Genomic DNA, 23,654 nt, shown 5'->3' on the forward strand with positions numbered 1-23,654 from the left:
CTAAGGAAAGCATACCCATTTCTTGTCTTATACTCAATTCCTTACAGAAATTCAGCCACACAGGTTTTAGAGTCACCATCAGTATTAAAGGATATATTTATCACCATATGTGTACACGCACACTAACTCAATTATGTACAAATTTGTATGTACACACACACACACACACAATCACATACAGTCCGAAGGGATATATCCCAATCTATTAATAATGAGTTTCTCTGAAGAGTACAAATGTTTAAGAGAACTACCTAATTTTACTTTATACATATTTTAATTTTTGAATTTTAAAAATATTATCCTGTAATTGAAAAAATATTAAGAAAATAAAGATATCTATGCAATTAAGCACTGAAAGGAATAACTTAATCTTCAAAGTATGATTATATAAAATTACTATTTATAAAATACATATTTATCTTACAATATATCTATGTATTAGTTTTTTTATTCAGTTTTATGACTGCTCCCTCATTACAAACATGCTACATACAAATTAACAGAAGAGCTATCACGGCATATAAAGAATAGTAATATGCCCAAGCACTTTCTACATTTCAAACTGTCCCTCAACCAACATCTGAAGAAAAAAAAGTCAAGATGCAGTAATAATATTCAAATCCAGTGTCATCTAAAAAATAAGAATCTAAATCTCAAATGTGATTCTGGAAATTTTTATGGCATTTGAAATATCAATAAGTATTACAAAATTAGAAAATACTGGGTTATCTAAAAATTATTTTATTTATTTATTTTTTATTCATTTGAGGGCTCCCATCTGCTGGCTCACTTATCAAATGCCCAATGGTGAGGGCAGGGCCAGACTTGGAGTTGGTAACTAAATCCAAGTCACATGGATGGCATAGACCCAAATACTTGAGCCATCGTCTGCTGCCTCCCAGGGTAAGTATTAGCAAAAAACTAGAATCAGGGGTAAAGCCAGGACTTGAACCCACGCACTACAATATGGGATCTGGGTGTCCCAAGTGGTATCTTAACCAATAGGCCAAATGTTCACCCTTATTTTGAAAATATAAATTACAAAACCGTACATTTAGAGACAAGAGTTGGGGCACTGGGTGATAAGCCACCTCTCAGGACACCTGCATCCCATAACAGAGTGCAAATTTGAGTCTCAGCTCCTGTGTTTATTTCTGATCTAGCTTCCTGCTAACACAGCAGATGATGGCTAAAATACTTGGGCCCCTGCCACGCATATGGGAGAATGGGGTAGAGTTCCAGGCACCTGGCTTGGGCTTGGCCCAGCCCTGGCTGTTGTAAGCATTTGGGGAGTGAACCAGCAGATCTCTCTTTCTCTGTCATTCTGCCTATCAAATAAATAAAAATAAATATTTTCTAAAAAGCCATACATTGGGGCCAGTGTTGTGGCACAACACGTAAAGCTACCACCTGGGATACCAGCATCCCATCTGGCCACCAGTTCAAGTCCTGGCTGTTCCACTTTTGATCCAGTTCCCTGGTAATATACCTGGAAAAGCAACAGAAGATGGCCCAAGTCCTTGGGACCCCGCCACCCACGTGGGAGACACTGAAGAAGCTCCTGGCTCTTGGCTTCAGCCTGATCCAGCACTGGTCATTACAGCCATTTGGGGAGTGAATCAATTTGGGATGGAAGATCTCTCTCCCATTCTTTCTCTCTGTAACTCTGCCTTTCAAATAAACAAATAAATAAATCTTTTAAAAACAAAAAAGCCGTATTTTTTTAAAAAGTTAATGTAGAAAGAGAGAAGGTATATCAAAATCAAGCACATGTGTCAATTCCTTGAAAGGCTGGTCACCTTTGTAATAAAGTAAAGTAAATAATACAAACAACCTAACTCCAAACCAACAAATTCTGATTATCACCTAAATTTATCTTTACCTCTTAAAAATATATCTAGAAACCTAATGGAATACTAGGGAAAAAATTAGCATAATATGTGTGGTAAATAACATCCCACCTGTCATATCTACCTTGAAAGACTAATAAATAACTAGTCAATGAGAAATTTTATTAACATTTCTTAACACCAGTTATTTTACAACTATATAATTCATGTAATACTATAAAATATTAAAATATTAAATATTACATAAATAATAAAGATGACACTCTGCACAAAAGTTCAAAAATCTCTAGTGGTCTTTATAAAACAGAATAAAATTTATTACATATTATGGTAGAGAACTGTTATTCCATTTTATATTATCATAAGATTCAAAATAACTAGTTTCTAGGGCCAGCGCTGTGGCACAGCAGGTTAAAGCCGCCACCTGCAGTGCTGGCATCCCATATGGGTCCTGGTTCAAGACCCAGCTGCTCCACTTCCCTTCCAGCTCTCTGTTATGGTCTAAGAAAGCAGTAGAAGATGACCCAAGTCCTTGGGCCCCTGCACCCATGTGGGAGACCCGGAAGAAGGTCTCAGCTCTTGGCTTTGGATCGGTGCAGCTCTGTCCATTGCAGCCAACTGGAGAGTGAACCAGCAGATGGAAGACCGCTGTGTCTCTCTTCGTGTAATTTTGACTTTCAAATAAATAAAATAAATCTTTTTTTTTAAATAATTAGTTTCTTGAAGGGTCTGTACTAAGCAAAAGATTGATGCATTTATTGTATTAAATAAGTTTTCTACTTAAAAAAAGAAAAGAAAAATGTATGTCCTTGGCCATCACAGTCTATTGAAAGATGATACACAATCTCTATGCACATATACAGTGTACATTAGTCTCAATCAAAGGAGAAGTTTTCTAAAATGCTATACTGGTCCTGTTTTGAAGTTTGATAATTCTTATGTACATAGAAAAGCAAGCTGGAGATCTACTGATGAAAGCTGAAAAAGTATAGAATTCCCTCAGTGGAGATCCTACAATAAGTTTATGAAGGGCAAGGGCTGTCTCTCATTCATCTCTGTATTCCCAGCAGTCTCCAGCTCATAACATATATTCATTTTGTTGAAATAATCTGCCTTCATTCAACAAAAACTTATTTGGTGCCAACCAGGTACCAGATCCTGAAACAGGTGATAGAGTATTCATTAGTGAAGAAAATAAGCCACAGTCTCTGCCTTTATGGGCTTTATAATAAGGAGAGGAGGCAAACACATAATTAAAACAAAAAATAAAATCATTAAAACTTGTGATAGGTGCTGTGAGATAAGTGAACAAGGTACAATGATAGGCAGAACCTACTTAGAACAGTCAGCATAGGACTCTCAAACCCTTAAACGGTGGTATTTAAGCCTGAATCTAAATGAGAAAGAGCTGGCTATTTGAATAGCATAAACCTTGGTAAGCTATTTTCTAAATGAACTCAGCAGAAATTTAACTCACATTTTTTAATTCACAAAGTATTTGTACTTTGAAATTTGCAATTTCAGAGTCCTGCCATTTTCCAGCCCTCTCTGACAGAAATATCAATAGTTCCCTAGTAGTCTTTATACACGGTATATATAACCATCTCCAAATTGATATTTTCAAATACATCACTTTTTATTGAGAATATCATTGACATGATTAAATTACACTTAGAGTTAGAAGGAGAAAACTAATGTCCATAGAAGGCACTGTCTTAGTACTCTAAAGCAGAAAAGTCTCTCAAGTGCCGCTACTACAATGATAGCAAAAAACTGTCACACTCAAATTCTGTGCTGACACTGAAAATAGCAGATTTAAAGAAATTGTGGGTTTGTGGACAGAAATGTAAATGCTAGATGTAAAGATGGAATGGATCAGAACAAAGATATTATCCTGGTGAACTTACTGCAGCCCATCATCTAGCTGTCAGATAGTCAAGTCCAAGAATCTTAAATCAAACTCCAAAAGTACCTATAGGGGGTCAGCATTGTGGCACAGCTGGTTAAACTGCCACCTGCAATGCCAGCATCCCATATGGGTACCGGTTTGTTTCCTGGATGCTCCACTTCTGATCCAGCTCCTTGCTAATGTGCCTGGAATGCAGCTGAAGATGGCCCAAATGCTTGAAAGCCCTTCCCACCCACATGAGAAACCAGGATGGAGTTGCAGGATCCTGGCTTTGGCCTAGCTCAAAATGACTGGCTACTGCAGTCATTTGGGGAGTGAAGCAGCAGATGGAAGATATCTCTCTCTCTCTCTCTCTCTCTAATTCTGCCTTTCAAATAATAATCCTACCCATGTCAATTTATTTATTATTCTACAATGGAGGGCAGTCTTCAAAAGTGAATATAATCTTTATCTGCACTCTTATTTGTACATGAAAATTTACGATTTTGTGTTGTGGTGCAATAGGTTAAGCTGCCACTTGGAAGGCCCACCTCTTATATCAGAGTACCTGCTTTGGTACCACTTGGTGCTTCCATTCAAAGCTTCCTGCTAATGTGCCTGGGAGGCAGTAGATGATGGTTGAAGTACTTGGTTTTCTGTTACCCATGTGGGAGACCCAGATGGAGTTCTAACTCCTGGCTTTAGTATGCCCTAGCCCTGGCTTTTACAGGCATTTAAGGAATGAACCAGCAGATGGAAGATCTCTTTCTCCCTCCCTCACCTTCTCTCTCCCCCTCTGTATCTTCCTTTCTCTCTCATTCTTTTCTGCATTTCAAATAATTTTTAAAATAAATCAAAAAACTAAGTTACCTTATGATCAACAAACTAAATCAGTGACAGAATAGATGTTTGATAAATAAAGAATCAGGAAAAGAGATTGAGATCTTTTATCCAGGCCATGATAAGGGCTGATCAAATATTCTTGCCCCTCAACAGAAATTATCTTTCTAGCTGCCAGAATTTTCATGAACCCCAGATGATGAATCTTTTTCCCTTTGTACATCAGTGCATAAACACTGCCAAATTCTGCTTTTCAGAGTCTTTCTCGGTGTTCAGTGCTGACCAGTCATTCCATTTCTGCAGAGACAGTCTTTTTTTAGATATGTTAACATCATCTATTTAATCCAATCAAAAAATTTCAAAGTGCCCACTACCTGCTGGGCAATACACCAGGTAATGAGCATAAAAGAATAGAAAAGATATTAGCTACACCCTCAAGTTCATCTTCCATTGAGAAAGATCTCTTTTCTGCTTTTCACCTGGGAAATTCCTAGTCTTTTAAAACGTATTCTGCATATATTTGATTTTATCCATTCTGTGAGAATGTTATTTAATTCTCAGAGTTCTAGGAATACTGTTCCTTTGACCTGATACACAAACTACAGGCAGTATTTTGTATGAAGGAAGCACTTGAAGCTACTTTAGAGTTAAATAGCTTCTCTGAAATCACCCTTAAGTGTGGAGCCCAGATTCAAATTCTAGGTTTTCCTGAGTCCAAAGACACATAATCTTTCCTCTATTCTATGTAGTATCTAAGAAATCAGAAATTCTAATAGACATAAATATATAAAGTGCCTAGGATAGTTCCTAACATATCTCCTAATACAATTAGTATATTTGCCTAATATTTAATATTATCATTATCAAGTTATAAATTTGTGCAGAGCTCTCATCCTTCCTATTAAGTTTTAGGCCTCAGAACTTAATAAGCCAGAAATAAATAATTTTCACTTAGGTAGGTCAAAGCCCAATTCACTGCTGTTTAGTACTATTGGAAAACACAAACACACACAGATGCCTTCTCACTGAAAACTCTAATCTCAACAAAAATAAAGCCTTTCTAAAATCTAACATTTAAATTTTACTTCATACTTTAAGATTTAGTAAAGCATATTAGCAGTGATTTGAAAACAAAGACCAAACAAATACAGGTAATGTAAAAAATGCACCACTGACCAGTATTTCAAATCATCTAAAGCTTTAAATTACATATTTGGTTGCTAATATATTTTCCTTTAATTTATGCTTATAAAAAATAAACAATTCTTAACCATATTACTGTTTTTCATGAGCTATAATAATTTATTAAAGTCAACGGGAAGATCACTGAGCAGTGAAATTTCTTCAACACAAATTCTAGTGTACAAATAAAAGCGTGATTTTAATTGGGAAAGGGAGAGCTGGAAATGGAGGAGAGACTATTAGGTGGGAGTGCACTGAGCATAAAAACGCCAGAAACTGCAATTCATCAAACAGGAAGTTCTGAAGTCACATGACATACAGGAAAACAAAATTTTAAAAATAAATGAAAAAGGGGCAAGGTGGGAAGGTTCAATAAAACTTAGATAAAAAAAATGAAGAGGCATTTAAGAGATACGTTACAAGCCTGCATTTTTTTTTTAAAGAAATTCTAAGAATAAGATATATTTTAAAAATTTGGTGACAGTGAGGAACTACTTTCACTTTCTAGTTATGTTTTCCTAATATTTACTCAGTAATCACATCTGCTAACATTCAAAGAAAACAACTAATTTTCTCCTAAAATATATAATCAAATTTTTACAACAACCATTTTTCTTTCCCAAAACAAAAAACTTTGTATATTATTTTCACAATTAAGTTAAGATAAATCATCTCTAGTTAAATTGACCTTACCCATTAATGTTGCTAGAAGACACAAGGAGTACATTTCTTTGTCAGCTTGCTCCTGAAGTTCCTTAGATGACAGTTTACCAGTAACAGCAATCTCTTCTTGTTTCACAGTGTGGGCTGAGTGTGCTGCAGCAGACTGGCCACCTTCTGCTTTACTCTTCAGAATCTCTATTGTAATTCTGTCACCATGCTGTAAAGGAACTGGTTCCTTTTCCATCCCTGCCTGTGGTGGCATTAACTCTTTAGGAGGAAAACCATATCGAATACACTGCAAATATGGAGGAATGTTGAATTCTCTGGCTATACTTTCCTGAAGTTCAAAAAAGGTTGTTGAAGATTTAAGTGTAACCATGGACTGCCGCCCATCATTAGTTGTTATTCGGATCTTCTTCTCCTTAGAAGTTGTAGGTGAATAAGGAGCCTTGGTGGGGGTGGCAGGTGCAGAGGATGGGCCATCACGAATGGTACTGGGAGAAACAGTCCTGGGATGCCCTTTTGGTTCTTGTTTTAACTTCTCCGTTTTCCGTTTCTGCATTGCAGAAGCCTGTTCCGTAATATTCTGTTGAATAGTTCTTTCAGTTTTACTCATGTTTAACTCCTCTTTGTGTAAAGTTTTTGTTTTCTGTCCAGTAAGTATAATTTTAGTTGGGAGCTGAGACTCTGATTCTTGTCCTTGTGCATCTCCAACTCTTTGGGCATGAGCACCATCTATATTTACAGGGGTATAATCATCAGGATTCTTTTTGGCAGTCTGATGCAATATAGTATGGACAACTTTCTGAACTAGGATTTCACTCCCAAATTCACCTGGAAAGTGCTTGGTAACAAGTTTCATTGCAACATCATAAACATTACTATTCAAAGATGAATCACTTTCATACTGGAACCAATATACTGTTTCTCTGACCACTCTTCCACCCCATTCCAAAGTAATAGGAAAAGCTTCTGGTAGATTGTCATACTCTTTCCCATCCCAAAAGTGTTTGAATCCACAACCACATTTGCCACCAGTGGACCTAGAATTAGTTCTGTCTCCATCCAAATACACAATAGACCCATCTCCTCTGACCCTCCGCACAGATGTGCCATGGCACCAATTACAAGCTGTTAGATTACTCAATCCATAGTCTGGTACCAGAACATCTTTCACTGTATCGTATGAGCAGACCAAATTGTTCAAGGGAAAGCTGTAATTTTTGTCAGGCCTCAGCTGTCCGTGAGTGCTTTTTGCCAGGTTATACAGTTTCCCTCCTGGAGCCAACCACTCTGGAGGAACATGAAGTTCAGAAAGGGCACCACAGAGCAAACATTTGTGAAGGCGATTATCCATTACTGCTTTTTTAGCAGCTGCTGTAACTTCTTCGGGCTGAACTCCTATCACCCCAGTCCTCCTGTAGAAATACTGATGGACATCAGCAACCAAACTAGGATGGATACCATGTTTGTCCATAAAGACTTCTTCCATAGCAGCAACAAGCCTAAGTAAGTACTTATCTTGCAAACTTCTGTCTCCTCCAATAACACAACCACCATCATCCTCAAGTTTTATGTACTTTTTGATAAGGTCCTGAGGCACACCCCATGCTTTAGGTAGTAAATTCATAGGCAGTTTGGGCAAAGCAGCCCCTTTTATGCCCACCAAGGGGATATAATGGTTTCTACCAGAACTACTCCACGCAATACAGATTGGTTTGTTCAAGTGACCATCTCTCCCAGTGCACTTCTCTGCTGGGATGAGTCCAGGCAGAAAGGTGGCTGAATAATCGCCAGAGCTTCTCATACCACTGAGGGAATCTAACAGAATAATGGGACGATGTAACACATTCGCAAGGCCAAATATGTGGATGTTCCTCAGACCCAAAGGAACACCCTCAGGTGGTACAAACAGAGGGTCACACTCATTGATAATGTCCTCCCACTCAGCAGCATCGATGAAGTCATGGAACAGGGCTTGGTATCGGGCCAAGTGCTGCTGAAAGTGCTGCTTCAGATTCTCTCTCAAGGCATGCCAGAAAAGCTCCCGGCCTACCAGCGCACGAGACACAGCATGCACCAGGCAGTGTCCATCCCCGTCCACATGCACTGGAATGAGGCATTCCTGACTTTTATTGGCCCGCTTGATGTCCTCAAGAGTGTCATGCAAATACAGAAGGCTTCCAGAGCGGTCCTTGCCATAGCCCACCGTGTTCACATGTTCTGGTTCTATGAGGAAGGCGCGGTCACCCAGTAAAGCGCAATCGAACAGTTCCCCTTGGTTCATGTCCCGGAGAAGCTTGGCTCGGCCTGTCTGTTTGTCCATGCCATAGCGAGCTAATATGGGCGACAACAATTTGCAGTGGTAGTTGGAAAGGCCCATCACCTTTACCAGTTCCGTGTTCTTCTTGGGTGCCCCCGTCACCCCGAGCAGCGCGTTCCGCAGCAGGTTGTGCAGCACCACGTCCGGGTCGGTCACCTCTTCCACCCCCAGCAGCTGTTGCTGCTCGTGCCGCTGTCCGCACTCGGTACACTCGATGCTGACAGAACCGGAGGCCGGGAAGAACAGACGCGCCTGGCACTTTGGATCCGGGCAGCTCCCGGAAAGGATTCTCCGGTCCCTCCGCTTCGAGAGCCCCCCCGGAGCTATCGCCGCCGCCGCCGCCAGAGACGACGGAGTCTGCGGAGCTTCAGGGGGTGGAGGTGGCGGCGGCAGCGGAGGCGGCGGCGGCGGCTGAGACATAGCTCTCGGCTCTCGTGTCTCGCTCCGCGTCCCAAGCGACCCTCAAAGGCTCATAGCCCAGACCCCCACCAGCCGGACTCGCGTCTAGTCCAGGCCCAGGGCGAATCACTTTCCTTTCCCTACCAGCTCCTCCTCCTCCTCCTCCGAAGCGAAGGCGGAAGCGCCGGACGTTGTGTCTCTTCTTACTTCTCCACTGCCGTTGCCCCGAACGTAACGGCCACCACCCCACCCCGCACTCACACTCACTCACTCTCGCTCTCTCTCCCTCAGAGACACAGACATACACGCCCTCACTGAGAGTGCGCAGGCGCAGCTTCCGCTCTGCCCTCTGGGAATTAGAGTCTTTTGGCCTCTCTCTTGGCTACCGAGCGCTAAGAGCTTGGGTCCAGAAGAAACTACAAATACCGTGAGACCTAGCGGCCCAGCGCCCGTGGAGAAGAGGAAGAGGAAGGCTGAGGAACGGGGGCAGAGAGGAAGCTGGTGATGTCGCGTTGCCTCCCGGGAGTTGTAGTTTTAACTAGCTCTCCTTTGTCGGTTTCCCCACTCTGTGGCCAAAACAAGTGAGTCCGAGAGACCACATTTCCTAGGATGCCCTGCGGTGCGTCCAGTTGCGCTGCCCTCTTAGGCGGAGGAATGATGTAGGGAAGCTTGATAAAAACAAGAGTTAAAGGAATAGGTGTCGGACGAGAGGGTCTGAAGTTCGCGACGGCTAGAAAGGGAGGGGAGTGGAAAAGCCGTCGGTACAGAAGGTACAGTAAATAAGTGTCCAGGGATAGGGCGGTCTGGGAAGTTGATTGAAACGGCCTAGGCCGGGCTGGAGGACGTAAGAAAACGGGGGGAAAGAATTTGATGCTTGAGATATCTTCTAACGTCTTTTTTCTGCCCCACTTCTCCACTCTGATTTCTACCGCTATACCAAGCCAACGAGGCGCCGGAGCCCCCATTTCTTTCTCCCCTTACTCTAGCGGAGGTCACTGGGGCGCCATTTGGTTTCACGCTCCCTGCTTGTATCTGCGGTTTATCACACAAGTGACAATACCTTGGATGTGCACAGGGTCTGTGTACCAGCTATACTTTCATTTGCTATACTTTCATTTTTAACTAGCTATATTTTAATTTGCTCCTTACAGCTCTGCCACCTCCCTGTGAATATTGACAGCTGTCGTTTGTTCTTAATATGTGCCTTGCGCAGCATTTCTATATTCGATATCATTTGATTTTCATAATGACCCTCTCCGAAAACTAATCCAGGAAAAAAAATGATTCGTTGAAGTTCACGCAGCCGTGAAGTGACTGGATAGGCATCCAGACCTCAGTCTGGATTTTGCAGGTAGGGGCCCAGGCAGGAGAGGTAAACCCAATATTATGTAGAATTAGTAACTCACATTCAGTTACTGCTGCTTTATAGTTTACATCATACGTTCACATATGTTTGATCCTCACACCAGTCCTGGAATACCTTTACCAGGTACTGTTGTCATCACTTACAGTTAGGGAAACTGAGATTAGAAGGAATTAAATGAGTTGTCCAAAGGCAAGGTCCCAGTGTGAACTGGAGCCCAATCCCAATTACTTTTTACATTACTTTCTACGACACAGCTGTTACACCTGACATTTTGCTGGGCTTCGGGGTAGGTAACCACCTTTGTTTTATTATTTGGGTTTGAAAACTGCCTCTTCTTGCAAAATAGTTCATATATTACTAGAAAACCAGTGTTATTTTAGTTGTTATCATACAGTCAGCCTCCTTCAGTTATTCTGGAGAGTCTTGCTTTCTGGAACTTCAATATCACCTTAGATAAGGGGACTATCTCACAATTTCTGAAACTTTTGGAACACAATAGAGACACAAGGGCAGTCCATGAGATCATTTGAGTCTTTTGTAGCTGACACGGAAACTGTCTGCCTTATAAGGTTCTTTTAGTAAATAGAATTTGATACTCTGACGTGGACTATATTCAGGATAGGCAGTCACAAAGGGTACTAGTACTGATTTGCAACTGATAATTTTCTACAGTTTTCAGCAGAAGAAATTATGGTTAAGAGAGAAATCTTTCAAATTTTACTCATGAAAAAAATGTTAATTTCAGAATTATCTGCCTTCATTACAGGGCAGATAATATTACCTATTTTGAAGGGGTTAGTTCTTAGTGAAAGTTTTCTCAAGAAACTAATTCAGGAAAAATTATTTATATTCTGACAATAGGATAATAGTAGGTGCCTAGGTTGTTCTTAGAACTGGTTTTAATTAAATGCTTGTAGTTTGAGAAATTGGATATGCCCTTTTAAGTGGAAATGGTTTTCTGCTGAGACTGTGTAGTTACAGCTGCAGTGAAACTTCATTTTCCTCTTGCAGAATCCTTCGAGTTGAATTATTACAACTTGGGGGCACAGGAGATGACAGCAGTGTGCAGTTCTAATCCTGTCATGCGCTTTTAGGCCTTACCATCACCAAGCCGCATGCTTCCTTACTGATGAAACATATGAATAGGGAAGCCGGCTTTTTAAGTTGCAGCTGAATATGTCATTCTGAATTACACCTGGACAAAATGACCCCTTCCCACTCTACTCAGGAAATGGAAAGTCTTCCTCTGGCTTGTTAAGTGAGCACAATCCTGCATTGATCTGGTGTTCATCTTCCCATGTGGGACTGTGACTGGTTAGAACATTCTTTCCCAAACTAAATTTTATATTTAAATTCATTTCTTACTACATCTGTAATGGTTTTAAGGATTATAGTTTTGAGGGCACAGCGGTTTAAAGCCCCAGCCTGGAGTGCCAGCATCCCATATGGTTGCAGGTTCGAGTCCTGGCTGTTCCACTTCCAATCCAGCTCTCTGCTGTGGCCTGGGAAAGCAGTAGAAGATGGCCCAAGTCCTTGGGTCCCTGCACCCACGTGGGAGACCTAGAAGTAATTCCTGGCTCCTGGCTTCGGATCAGCTCAGCTCTGGCCGTTGCAATCATCTGGGAAGTGAACCAACGGATGGAAGACCTCTCTCTCTCTCTGTAACTCTGTTTTTCAAATAAATAAAAATAAATCTTTGAAAAAAAATGAATTATGGTTTTGAGGGAAAAACAGAAATATGCAGGTATGAAGTATTGTTTGCAGGAAGGGGGCAAGTAGATAAGTTCCTGAGCAGTTGCACAAGTAAATTAGATCATTTAATTTGAAAGTCATTTATTTAACAAGTTTGTAGTTACAAAGTTCTTAAAGAAAATGAACATAAATAAAGGGTCAGTGGTATTAACAATGCCACATTCAGTATATGAATTCTTTTTTATTTTAATCTTTTTAAAAGTTTTTTTATTTATTTGAAAGGCAGAGTTACAAAAGAGGAGGGGAGAGGATGAGAGAGAGAGAACAAGCAAGCTTCCATCTGCTGGTTTATTCTCTAAATGGCCTCAAGAGCCAGGGCTGGGCCAAACTGAAGCCTGAAGCTTCTTCAGGGTCTCCCACATGGGTGCAGGGGCCAAAGACATAGACCATCTTCTGCTGCTTTCCCAGGCACATTAGCAGGGAGCTGGATCTGAAGTGGAAGAGCCAGCTTTTGTACTGGCACCCATATGGGATGCCAGTGACACAAGCGGAGGCTTAACCTGCTGTACCACAACACCATCCCCGTGAGTTAATTCTTTACTGGTACTTAGAAGGCATGGAAACTTACGAAGTAAGAAGAGAATAAATTTAAAAAAAAAAGATTTTATTTATTTGTTTGAAAGGCAGTTACAGAGAGGTGGAGACAGAGACACTGCAGGCGGTGGCTTTACCTGCTATGCCACAGTTCCAGCCCCTGAAAATTCTTTTAGGGCAATGGTATTATACAGTGTTTTCTTTCTGTCTTTTTTTTTTTTTTTTTTTTGAGAGGCAGAGTTAGACAGTGAGAGAGAGAGACAGAGAGAAAGGTCAATCCAAAGCCAGGAGCCAGGTGCTTCTCCTGGTCTCCCATGGGGTGCAGGGCCCAAGGACTTGGGCCATCCTCCACTGCACTCCCTGGCCACAGCAGAGAGCTGTCCTGGAAGAGGAGCAACCGGGACAGAATCCGGCGCCCTGACTGGGACTGTAACCCGGGGTGCCAGCACCGCAGGAGGAGGGTTAGTCTAGTGAGCCGCGGCGCCGGCCCACTGTTTCTTATATAGCCCTGGGAGCACAGAAATCCTCTAACCCTTAACTGAAATCCATGTGCTTCTTTCCTCCCCACTACGTTTTATGATCTTAATTACCTACTTAAGATTAACCTAATTGCCTAATTAACTTTCTTTTTTATTAGTATTATTTTTTATTTACTTGAGACGAAGAGAGATGGCTTCCACTGCTGGTTCATACCTCAAGGGCTGAGGCTGGGTCAGCCAGTCAGGAACCAGGAGCTCAACACCATCCAGGTGTCCCATGTACAGGGAGGAACCCAATTAATGGAGCCATCACTGCTGCTTCCCAGGGTCTGCCTTAGTGGGCTGCTGGAGTTGGGAGCTGGAGCTCAGAATCAAAGCAGGCATTCTGTTGTGGAACATGGGCATCGGGACCACAAATGCCTGCTCCCTAATTAAATTTCTCAGGATCTTTGAGGAATAGATAATCTTGTTCTTGTCTTGGTATTCCAGATGGGAAAATGAGCTGGGCACCTATGGTTTGCTGTTCTGATACAAACCTCTTCCACTATCCCAGCATCCCTAGTATCTGAACTGCCAAAATTCAGTTAAAACTGAAACCCATTATTTTCATCATTTTCAGTATGAAACTTCTAGACTTCCTGTATTGCTTTAAAAAAACATGGTAAATATTAAAGCAAAAGTCATTTACTTTCAGCAACTGTACAAGCATCAGTGTTCTTGATCTTTTATATTTTGTATTAGTAAAGAGATCATAATTTGGGGATTGATGCAAGTCAGCTCATACATACTTGCTCTTATAAAATGTACGACTATACCAAGAGTAGACTGTTTTGCTCCAGATCCCTACCACATACATTCTGACCTCCAGTCTCAAGCTTTTGTTAAAGTTGTGGTGGGCATGGGTGAGACTGAATTCCGAAATAGGAATTTAAGGAATGCAGAAGGCCAGCTCTGTCCCAGTGGGGCTAAGCGTTTAACAGAAGAGAAGGCTAAAGTAAATTGTACATAAATAAAGCACATGATTAATCAAAATGCACAGTAAACAGATACTGAAACACTATGAAACATTTATTGAGGGCTTATAATGGGGCAGCTGTTTTTAAATATATCTCTTTGGTCTTTCAGACACTCCTGTAAGTGGAACTCAGGCTTGGTACAGCAGTTAACGTGTTGCTTGGGATACTCACATGCTATATTAGAGTGCCTGGGTTTTAGTCCCCATTCCACTCCTGTTCCAGCTTCCTGCTAATGCACACCCTGAGAGGCAGCACTGATGGGGCACATACTTGGGCCCCTACTACCCTCCTGGGAGACCAAGATGGAGTCCTGGACTCTTGGCTTTCTTGCCCAGCCCCAGCTGATGTGGGTATTTGGGAAGTGAACCAGTAGATGGCTGGATGGTCTGTCTCTCTCTCTGACTCTTACACTCTCACTTTAGCTCTTATTCTCACCTGCTCTTTCAAAATAAGTAAAAATAAGCACTCCTTTGAGATAGTACTGTTGTCCTTATACAGCTAAGATTTAACTCCAAAAAGTTATCATTTTTATCAACACCTAGCCAGCAAGTAGCAGAGTTGGACTTCAAATCAAGGTTTTCCTGCTTATTGATTTGAGAGAATGAATCAAGAAGTGAGCATGAACTGTTGGCCATTGGCCGAACTTGGTTTTGGTATGTTTTTGCCGGGCCACCAGTGGCTTCACTTTTTTTAATAGTGCTTTTGGTCAGTGCCAGTACTTCACTCTTTCAGGTCTGACCCCAAGTCCCCTTGAGACAAATTACCGGCACAGCCCCAGAACCTCTTCTGTTTTCTGTATCAAGCAGTAACTGGAGAAAGAAGGAGCTATTCTCAAAAGGCTGTTGGAGAAGTATGTTCAAGGGTGAAAGAAAAACTTTGTGAACAAGAATTGCAGAGAGTATTTGGGGAAGAAAGATTAGCAGTATTTGTCATTAAAGAGTAGTTCTCAAACTTAAGCATCAGAGTAAAATAGAGGGCTTACTAAAACACAGACTGCTTCGGTTGTACCCCAGATGCTTGGGCTGTACCCCAGAATGAACATGTCTGGAGTAGAACCTAAGAATTTACATTTCTAGCAAGTTCTTTGATTGCTAATACTGCTACTCCATGCAGCACACTGTAAATTACTGGTTGCCAGACTGTAAAGTACTCTGGGAAAATCCTGTTACTATTCTACTTGTAGAATACTTAGAAAATAAGTTAAAAAGAAAATTTAAATCATCAGTTATCAGTTAGAGGTTGCAGTTTGTTAACTGTTTTTTTTTTTTTTTTTTTTTTTTGCACCATCACCATTTAAGGTCATCATTTTTTTTTTTTAAGAAAGCTTTTACTTAATGAATACGAATTTCATAGGTACAGCTTTAGGAATATAGTGGATCTTCCTCCCATATCCGCCCTCCCACCCTCACTTCTGTCCCACCTCCTGAAGATCTTCTTTTCTTTTTAATATTTATTTTATTTATTTGAAAGACAGAGTTACAGAGAGAGGTAGAGAGAGAGAGGTCTTCCAACCACTTGTTCACTCCCCAGATGGCCGCAGCACTGGAGCTGAGCTGATCCCAAGTCAGGAGCCAGGAGCTTCTTGCGGTCTCCCACACGGGTGCTGGGGCCAAGCACTTGGGCCATCTTCTACTGCTTTCCTAGGCCATAGAAGAGAGCTGGAGGAGCAGCCAGGACTAGAACCGGTGCCCATATGGGATGCTGGCACTTCAGGCCAGGGCTTAAACCCACTGTGCCACAGTGCCAGCCCCATCGTCTTCTTTTCTATGCATATATAGCATGTATCTTTTTTTTTTTTAAGGATTTATTTATTTATTTGAAAGGCAGAGAAAGAAGAGCAGGGAGAGAGAGCGCCCAAATAGCCACAATGACCAGGGCTGGGCCAAACTGAAGCCAGGAGCTTCTTCCTGGTCTCCAGTGTGGGTGCAGGGACCCATGTGCTGCTTTTCCAGGCACGTTAGCAAGGAGCTGGATCAGAAATGGAGAAGCCTGGACTTGAACCTGAGCTTATATGGGATGCCAATGTTGCAAGCAGTTTAACCCACTTTACCACAATGCAAGCCTAAAGATTGTTTTATAATGTGGACTTCAAAGGTCTAGATTTGTACTATCCAATACAGTAGCCACTTGTCACGGTGGCTAAATTTAACTAAATGAAATAACAAACTTCAGCTGCAGGAGGCATATTGTGAGTGCGTACTAGCCATGTGCGGCTGGTGGCTGTTCCCCTGGCCAGCGCAGGCAGAGAATATTTCACCACTGCAGACAGTTCCTTCGGGCACTTCTGACATGTTACCCTGTGGAATTTGACCTTTACCACATGGAAGTAACCCAGCAGCCTGAAAACTAAGCCATATAAGCCACATTCCCTAGCTTTATGCTATTATCTGTGGTTATTACTTTAATCACCAAGTAATTAGTAAAGTCCCATTAGAGAAGAATTTTGCTCAATGCTTGGAGCAAGATGCTGAAGAGGGAGGAGCACCCACTGTGACAGCAGAAATGTTTACTACATGGAAATTCTTCCTCAGTTACTCAATTCAGCATTTCCTGTTTTCGTTAAGGAAAATGGTGATTTCCTTTAAAATTCACAAGGCACAATTTTGTTTTATATAAAATTAAATCTCAAAATCTTAGTCATTAAGTCTCTGGGGTTTTTCTTTATTTTTTAGAGAGGGAATTCTGAAGCCAATATATTGAAAAAGTTAACATCTGTTAAATCCAATAGTTGGTGTATAAATTTTTTTTTTTTTTGATAAGCAGAGTTAGTGAGAGAGAGAGACAGAGAGTTATAGACAGTGAGAGAGAGAGACGAAGAGAAAGATCTTCCTTCCGTTGGTTCACTCCCCTAATGGCCGCTATGGCTGGCGCTGCGCCGACCCGAAGCCAGGAGCTGGGTGCTTCCTCCCGGTCTCCCATGCAGGTGCAGGGACCCAAGCACTTGGGCCATCCTCCACTGCCTTCCAGGGCCACAGCAGAGAGCTGGCCTGGAAGAGGAGCAACCAGGACAGAATCCGACACCCCAACCGGGACTAGAACCCAGGGTGCCGGCACCGCAGGCAGAGGATTAACCATGTGAGCCACGGCGCCGGCTGTATAAATTTTTTTTAAAGATTTATTTACTTGAAAGGTGGAGGTACAGAAAGGGAGATTGAAAGGAAGAGAAAAAGAAATCTTCCATCTGCTGGTTCACTCCCCAAATGATCACAACTTCCAGGGCTGGGCCAGGAGCTGCATCCCAGTCTGCCATGTGGGTGCAGAGGCCCAAGCACTTTGGCCATTCTCCACTATTTTCCCAGGCACATTAGCAGGGAACTGGATCGGAAGTAGAGCAGCCAGGACACAAACTGGCACCCATATGGGTGCTCTCTCTCCTCCCCTCTCTCTCACTCTTTCAAATAAAATTAAAAAACAAAAACAAAAACAAACAAACAAACAAAAAGCTGGTGAATCTCAAAATCCAAGTTGAGTCCCTGACTCTGTTGTGGGTTGCATGATGGGGAGTAACTGCACAGGGCACAAGAGAATTTTGGGGGATATTGGAAATTCTCTTTACCTTGAATATGGTGATAGTGACATGGATTTCTACATTTGCCCAAACTCCTCAGACTATTGTTAAGATGTGTGGGGTTTTTGTTGTTGTTGTTGTTGTTGTTTTTAAAGATTTACTATTCAGTTTGAAAGGCAGAGTTACAGAGAGGAGAAGAGACAGAGATCTTCCATCACTAGTTCACTCTCCAAATGGCTACCTTGGCTGGGGCGGGGCCAGGCTGAAATCAGGAACCAGGAACTCCATCTCATTCTCTCATGTAGGTGACACTTGGGCCATCTTCTGTGCTTTCCCAGGACATTAGCAGGGAGCTGGATCTGAAGTAGAGCAGCTGGAACTTGAGCCGGCTTCCATATGGGGTACTAGCATTGCAGGCAGTGACTTAAATTACTTCTACAGTGCTGGCTGTAGGTGTGTTTTGTTGTTTGTAAATTATGCTTCAACAAAGTTGATTTTTAAAAGTAAAATTTTTTTTTAAAAAAGTTGAGTTTAGAGTTCCACCTCCATTCTCTAAAGCATGCCTCTTGAAATATTCATTTATTTTTTAAGGCCCAACAGTCAATATACGGGACCCTGTGTGCCTGGCCTCTGGAAGCTTTGATATCATTTGCCTAATTTGTGTGCTTCAGCCACCCTGGCCTGCTTGTGAGTCTTCAAACACTCCAAGGCCATTCCTGCCTCAGAACCTTTGCACCCAGTCTTCTGCCTGAAAAACTTCCCAGAGAATTCACGTAGGTGTCTGCTCACATCTCCGCTCCAAATATGTTTCTTAACAAGCCTCTCCAAAAGAGCACCTCCATCTCTTTCTCCCTTCCCTTATCCCATTCGTTTTCATTACACCACAATTCATTATTGGAAATTATATAGTTACTTGTCCATTGTCCTGTTTTCCCACTAGTCTGTAAGTAAGGCTGTTCATACGGCTAGCAGTTTGTTGATTGTTGGGTTCCCTGTGCCAGGCACATAGTAGCCTCAATAAATATTGTTGAATGAATGAATGGCTACCATTTGTGGTAGTTTGTTTCAGCCTGAGAGCCAAGCAAATGTTCCAGCAGAAGCCACTAATTCTCTGCTACAGGAATTTTAAAGATTTTGTGTTATTTGATGCTAAAGTAATAAATATTATGACTTCCAGATGAGCTTCATAAAACATGAGTGCCTGAGTTCGCATGGACTTTCGGATTATGTTTGTACAGGGTAAAGGCTTTAAAGAACATCATGACAAAAACTATAGAGAAAAGTTGCATGATCATTTTGATAGAGAAAAGAGGTCCAAGAGTTGAGTCATAGCATTTTACAGAGTAGCCTAGACATGGCAAACTCAAAAGAATCCATACTGTAAACTGTCAATACTGCAAACATACCCACACATATATGTGTATATTTATGTTTGAAAAAACTAGTCACTGTCAGTGGAATAGTAAGTACACAATGGGGTATTTTGGTTCCCAATACTCAAAAATACTAACCTTATTTTAAAGTGAATGAGACAGTTTTACAAAGTTGTTTGTTTGTTTGTTTGACAGGTAGAGTTATAGACAGTGAGAGAGACAGAGAGAAATGTCTTCCTTCCATTGGTTCACTCCCCTAATGGCCGCTACAGCTGGCACTGCGCCGATCCGAAGGCAGGAGCCGGGTGCTTCCTCCTAGTCTCCCATACAGGTGCAGGGACCCAAGCACTTGGGCCATCCTCTGCTGCCTTCCCGGGCTACAGCAGAGACCTGGACTGGAAGAGAAGCAACTGGGACTAGTACCCGGCGCCCCAACCAGAACTAGAACCTACAAAGTTCTTAAGTAGAACTCAAATAAAATTGGAATGCCTGGATTTTGGAACTCCCGAACTTTTGTTAAAATATGAGATTTGGGTTAGGCATTCAGCACGGTGGTTTAGATGCCACTTGGAATGCTCACGTCCCAGATTGGAGTGCATGGGTTTGAGCTCTGGCTGCACTTCCAATTCCAGCATCCTGGTTATACTCATCCTGGGAGGTAACAGGTGATGGTTCAAGTAATTGGGTCTTGCCACCAATGTATGAGACCTGGATTGAGTTTTCTACCCCTGACTTTGGCCTGGCCCAGTAGTAAGCATTTGGAGAATGAACCAGCAAATGGAAAACCTGTCTCTGTCTCTCTGCCTTTCAAATAAATAAAAATTTTAAAAATTAAAATTAAAATATGATATCTGATTTTCTGGAACTAGTAGCAAAAGCCATAGAAGTTATTATTATTATTTGTACAGATATTATTTTGCATTGACATTATTAACATAGACACGTTTAATATAAATTAGATTAGATGTTGAATCTTAATGCATATAAACCTAACATTTTGCAATTTAAATTAGCATTAATTTGAAATGGTGAGACCAAATCTCCAATGTCATTACAGCAGAATGCTTTTCACTGCAGTGGTATTATGTTTGCCTCTTCCTCCTCTCTTTCCCCTTTATTTAGAAACTGATGCTTCTGGGGTTAAAGAAAATAATATTTAAGCATCTACTTGAATGCAATGCTTGTATCTTCATTCTAGTAACAATCAAGTTTCTGTAGAAGAGCCTGAGCCTTCTCTTGAACCATTTAGCTCTGTCCTCTAAACAGTCTGATTCAGTTCCTTTCCTGCATATGAGATGAAAAGCAAAACAAGAAGTACCTGACTGGATAGTTGCATAAGACATGTTTTAATAGGTGAGAGAAGAGCAAAAGTCCAAGCCTGGGGATCATTTACATAAGCCATTTCGTATTCTAAGATGATTCTAAGATGTAAGTTCACCATGATGATGATGAAAAAGGCTTTAAATCCAAGGCAGTCTGCACACCGTGGATTTTCATTTCGGAGGGCAGCAGTTTAGTGTGTAAGTTCTTCAGCACTAGGTGTCAGCAGACCACACTGGAGAGTAGCTCAGATTAAGCCCTGGTGAAATAGCAATACATGGACAATAGGACATTTTTTTTTTTTTTTTTTTTTGACAGGCAGAGTGGACAGTGAGAGAGAGAGAGAGAGAGAGAGAGAGAGAGAGAAAGATCTTCCTTTGCCATTGGTTCACCCTCCAATGGCCGCCGCGGCCGGCACACCGCGCTGATCCGAAGCCAGGAGCCAGGTGCTTCTCCTGGTCTCCCATGGGGTGCAGGGCCTAAGCACTTGGGCCATCCTCCACTGCACTCCCTGGCCACAGCAGAGAAGAGGGGCAACCGGGACAGAATCCGGCGCCCCGACCGGGACTAGAACCCGGTGTGCCTGCGCCGCAAGGTGGAGGATTAGCCTAGTGAGCCGCGGCGCCGGCCAATAGTACATTTTTTTTTAAAGATTTATTTATTTATTTGAGAGGCAGAGTTAGAGAAGGAAAGACAGAGAGAGAGATCTTGCATCCGCTAGTTCATTCCCCAAATGATCACAATGACCGGGGATGGGCCAGGTTGAAGCCAGGAGTTAGGAGCTTCCTCCGAGTCTCCCTCTTGTGTGCAGGGGCCCAAGGACTTGGGCCATCTTCTGCTGCTGTCTCAGGTGCCTTAGCAGGGAGCTGGATCAGAAGTGGATTAGCCAGTACCTGAACCAATGGCCATATGCGATGCTGGCACTGCAGGTCATGTTTTAACCTGCTGAAACACAGTGCCAGCCCCAATAGTACATTCTTTACAAAGACACATCCCACACAGCATTTTCCTGTTCAAATTTTAATTCCACACAGCCTGGAATTTAGCAGGATGTATGCCACAAATTCTCTGGATATTAATATTAAGCAGAGGGAAGAGTGCTGTAGCCAAATATGCAGTAAATTAGTTCTGTTCATTTTCTACTGTAGGGTTTCTCAGAGCCTTTCTACACTAATGACATTGTGACTTTCTGGGAAACAGCATTAATGGCTCCAGAATGTCTAAGGAGAGAAAGGGCTTAAGTCAAGAGGGCTTGGAGCCTAGGACTAGGATATGTCCTCCAGTTACATTTGCTTGTTTTGCACATCATTTGCTTCAGAATGTGTATTTTGGTGATGTGAAGATGCTGACAGAGATAATAGGAGAGTTAGTGCATTTGAGCCACCTTTTGGCACTGTTATGCAGCACCCTCACACTTTGGCTATGAGAGCATTTTTGAACGTGGATCACAGGTGCACACTTCATGAAAAACCAATACAAATAGTGCCTCTTGTTATAGTTTCTGCATTTGTCATTGTACTTTTTTTTTTTTCAAGATTTATTTATTTATTTGAGAGTCAGAGTTACACAGAGAGAGGAGAGGCATAGAGAGAGAGGTCTTCTATCCGATGGTTCACTCCCCAATTGGCCGCAGTGGTCGGAGCTGCGCTGATCCGAAGCCAGGAGCCAGGATCTTCTAACAGGTCTCCCACATGGGTGCAGGGGCCCAAGGACTTGGGCCATCTTCCACTGCTTTCCCAGGCCATAGCAGAGAGCTGGAACAGAAGTGGAGCAGCCAAGTCTCGAACCGGCGCCCATATGGGATGCCAGCACTTCAGGCCAGGGCGTTAACCCACTGCGCCACAGCACCAGCCCCATCATTGTTCTTGAAAAGGTCTTCTTCAAGGGTAGGCATTTAGCTTAGCGGCTAAATTGCCAGTAAAAATGCTTGCATCGCCCATTGGAGTACCTGGGTTTGATTCCCTGCTCCAGCTCCAGACTCCCGCTTCCTACTGGTACAGACCCTGGAAGCCTGCATGATGGTTCAAGTGATTTGGTTCCAGCCACACACATGGGAGACCTAGGTTAAGTTCCTGGCTATTGGCTCCCAGCTTCAGTGCCAGCCCAGCCCTGATTCATTTTGGAGTGAACCAGTGAATGGAAGAGTGATGTTTCTTTCTACCTCAAAAAAAAAAAAAAAAAGTCCTCTTCCTCTCCAACATCAGTTAATATCTGCCTGTATTTTCTTGTAATTTAAGTGAGCTTTTCCCATTTAATGTTTTATACCAAAGGAAACGTATTTTTGTATATACTATAAAGGATAAATTCAACTTATTCTATTTATTGCAAAATACCAGTTGTCCCAAAGCCTTGCATTGAATGTGTTTTTATTTTGTTTTCAGGTACAGAATCCTTCAGATCAAAGCTGATCAATAAATTCAATATGTAAAACAGATAAGTGTAGTCGAAGTGTGGAGAATTAACCATCCCAACCAGGGGAAAATTCATCTTCTCATGAAACTTGAAATACCACCTCTGTAATATATTCATTAAAAACTTTACCCATTTTCAATTTGTTTCCTATTTCTGCGCTGTTCTCATACTTTAATTAAGAAGCCTATGAGCTTTATATAAAAAGAAGAAACTGAAATGGCTATTATGTAAAATAAATAATAACATGGTCTCGCCCCTCTTTAGCCTATAAAATTAGTACAGATTATTAAAGTAATGTCCAGTCTTGGCAAGAGTTGAATATATCTCTTTAATAGAATACAGGGAACATTTAACTCAATGGAACTATTATATTGCTATATAAGTTGATAATGTGCATCAAAAGTTTCGAATGTTCGTGTCCTTTGCTCCAGGAGATCATTTGTAGGATTTAACTCTAAAGAAATAAATAGAAATATATGGGGAAATTTTACTGTGGCTTGTATTATTGATAACATTGAAAATGATCCTTGAGTATTCTTCAGTCATTAAAGTGAAATTGTAGAAAGGAAAATATTGAGTACTTGAAATTTATCATTGACCCAAACACCTTAGTTATTCTGTCTTAATTAATCCTAACAATGCCCCTAAGTGACAGGTATTATTCCCATTTATAGGCAAGAAGGCAATCAGAGAAGTGAGGTATGTTTGAACAGCTAGTAAAGAAGTTCTGGAATTCAACACATATCTGT

The 23,654-nt window shown here is 41.7% G+C and overlaps 1 protein-coding gene and 1 long non-coding RNA gene across 2 annotated transcripts in view; one reads left to right on the forward strand and one right to left on the reverse strand.

The window, feature by feature from the left end:
• The window catches only part of VCPIP1 (valosin containing protein interacting protein 1), a 32,400-nt gene extending 22,914 nt beyond the window's left edge, over window positions 1-9,486 (reverse strand). The window contains exon 1 of the mRNA XM_008255594.4: window positions 6,454-9,486. Within this exon, the coding sequence (XP_008253816.1) occupies window positions 6,454-9,166 (2,713 nt within the window). The 5' untranslated portion in view covers window positions 9,167-9,486. The remainder of the gene's footprint in view (window positions 1-6,453) is intronic.
• A 222-nt stretch (window positions 9,487-9,708) lies between these two features.
• On the forward strand, window positions 9,709-23,044 carry LOC103348039 (uncharacterized). The gene is made up of 3 exons (XR_516494.4): window positions 9,709-9,915; window positions 18,392-18,573; window positions 22,875-23,044. It is a non-coding gene; the product is annotated as an uncharacterized lncRNA (long non-coding RNA).
• The last annotated feature ends 610 nt before the right edge of the window (window positions 23,045-23,654 follow it).

This window comes from Oryctolagus cuniculus, chromosome 6 (assembly GCF_964237555.1).
Source record: "Oryctolagus cuniculus chromosome 6, mOryCun1.1, whole genome shotgun sequence".
In the NCBI taxonomy this organism is placed as follows: domain Eukaryota; kingdom Metazoa; phylum Chordata; class Mammalia; order Lagomorpha; family Leporidae; genus Oryctolagus; species Oryctolagus cuniculus.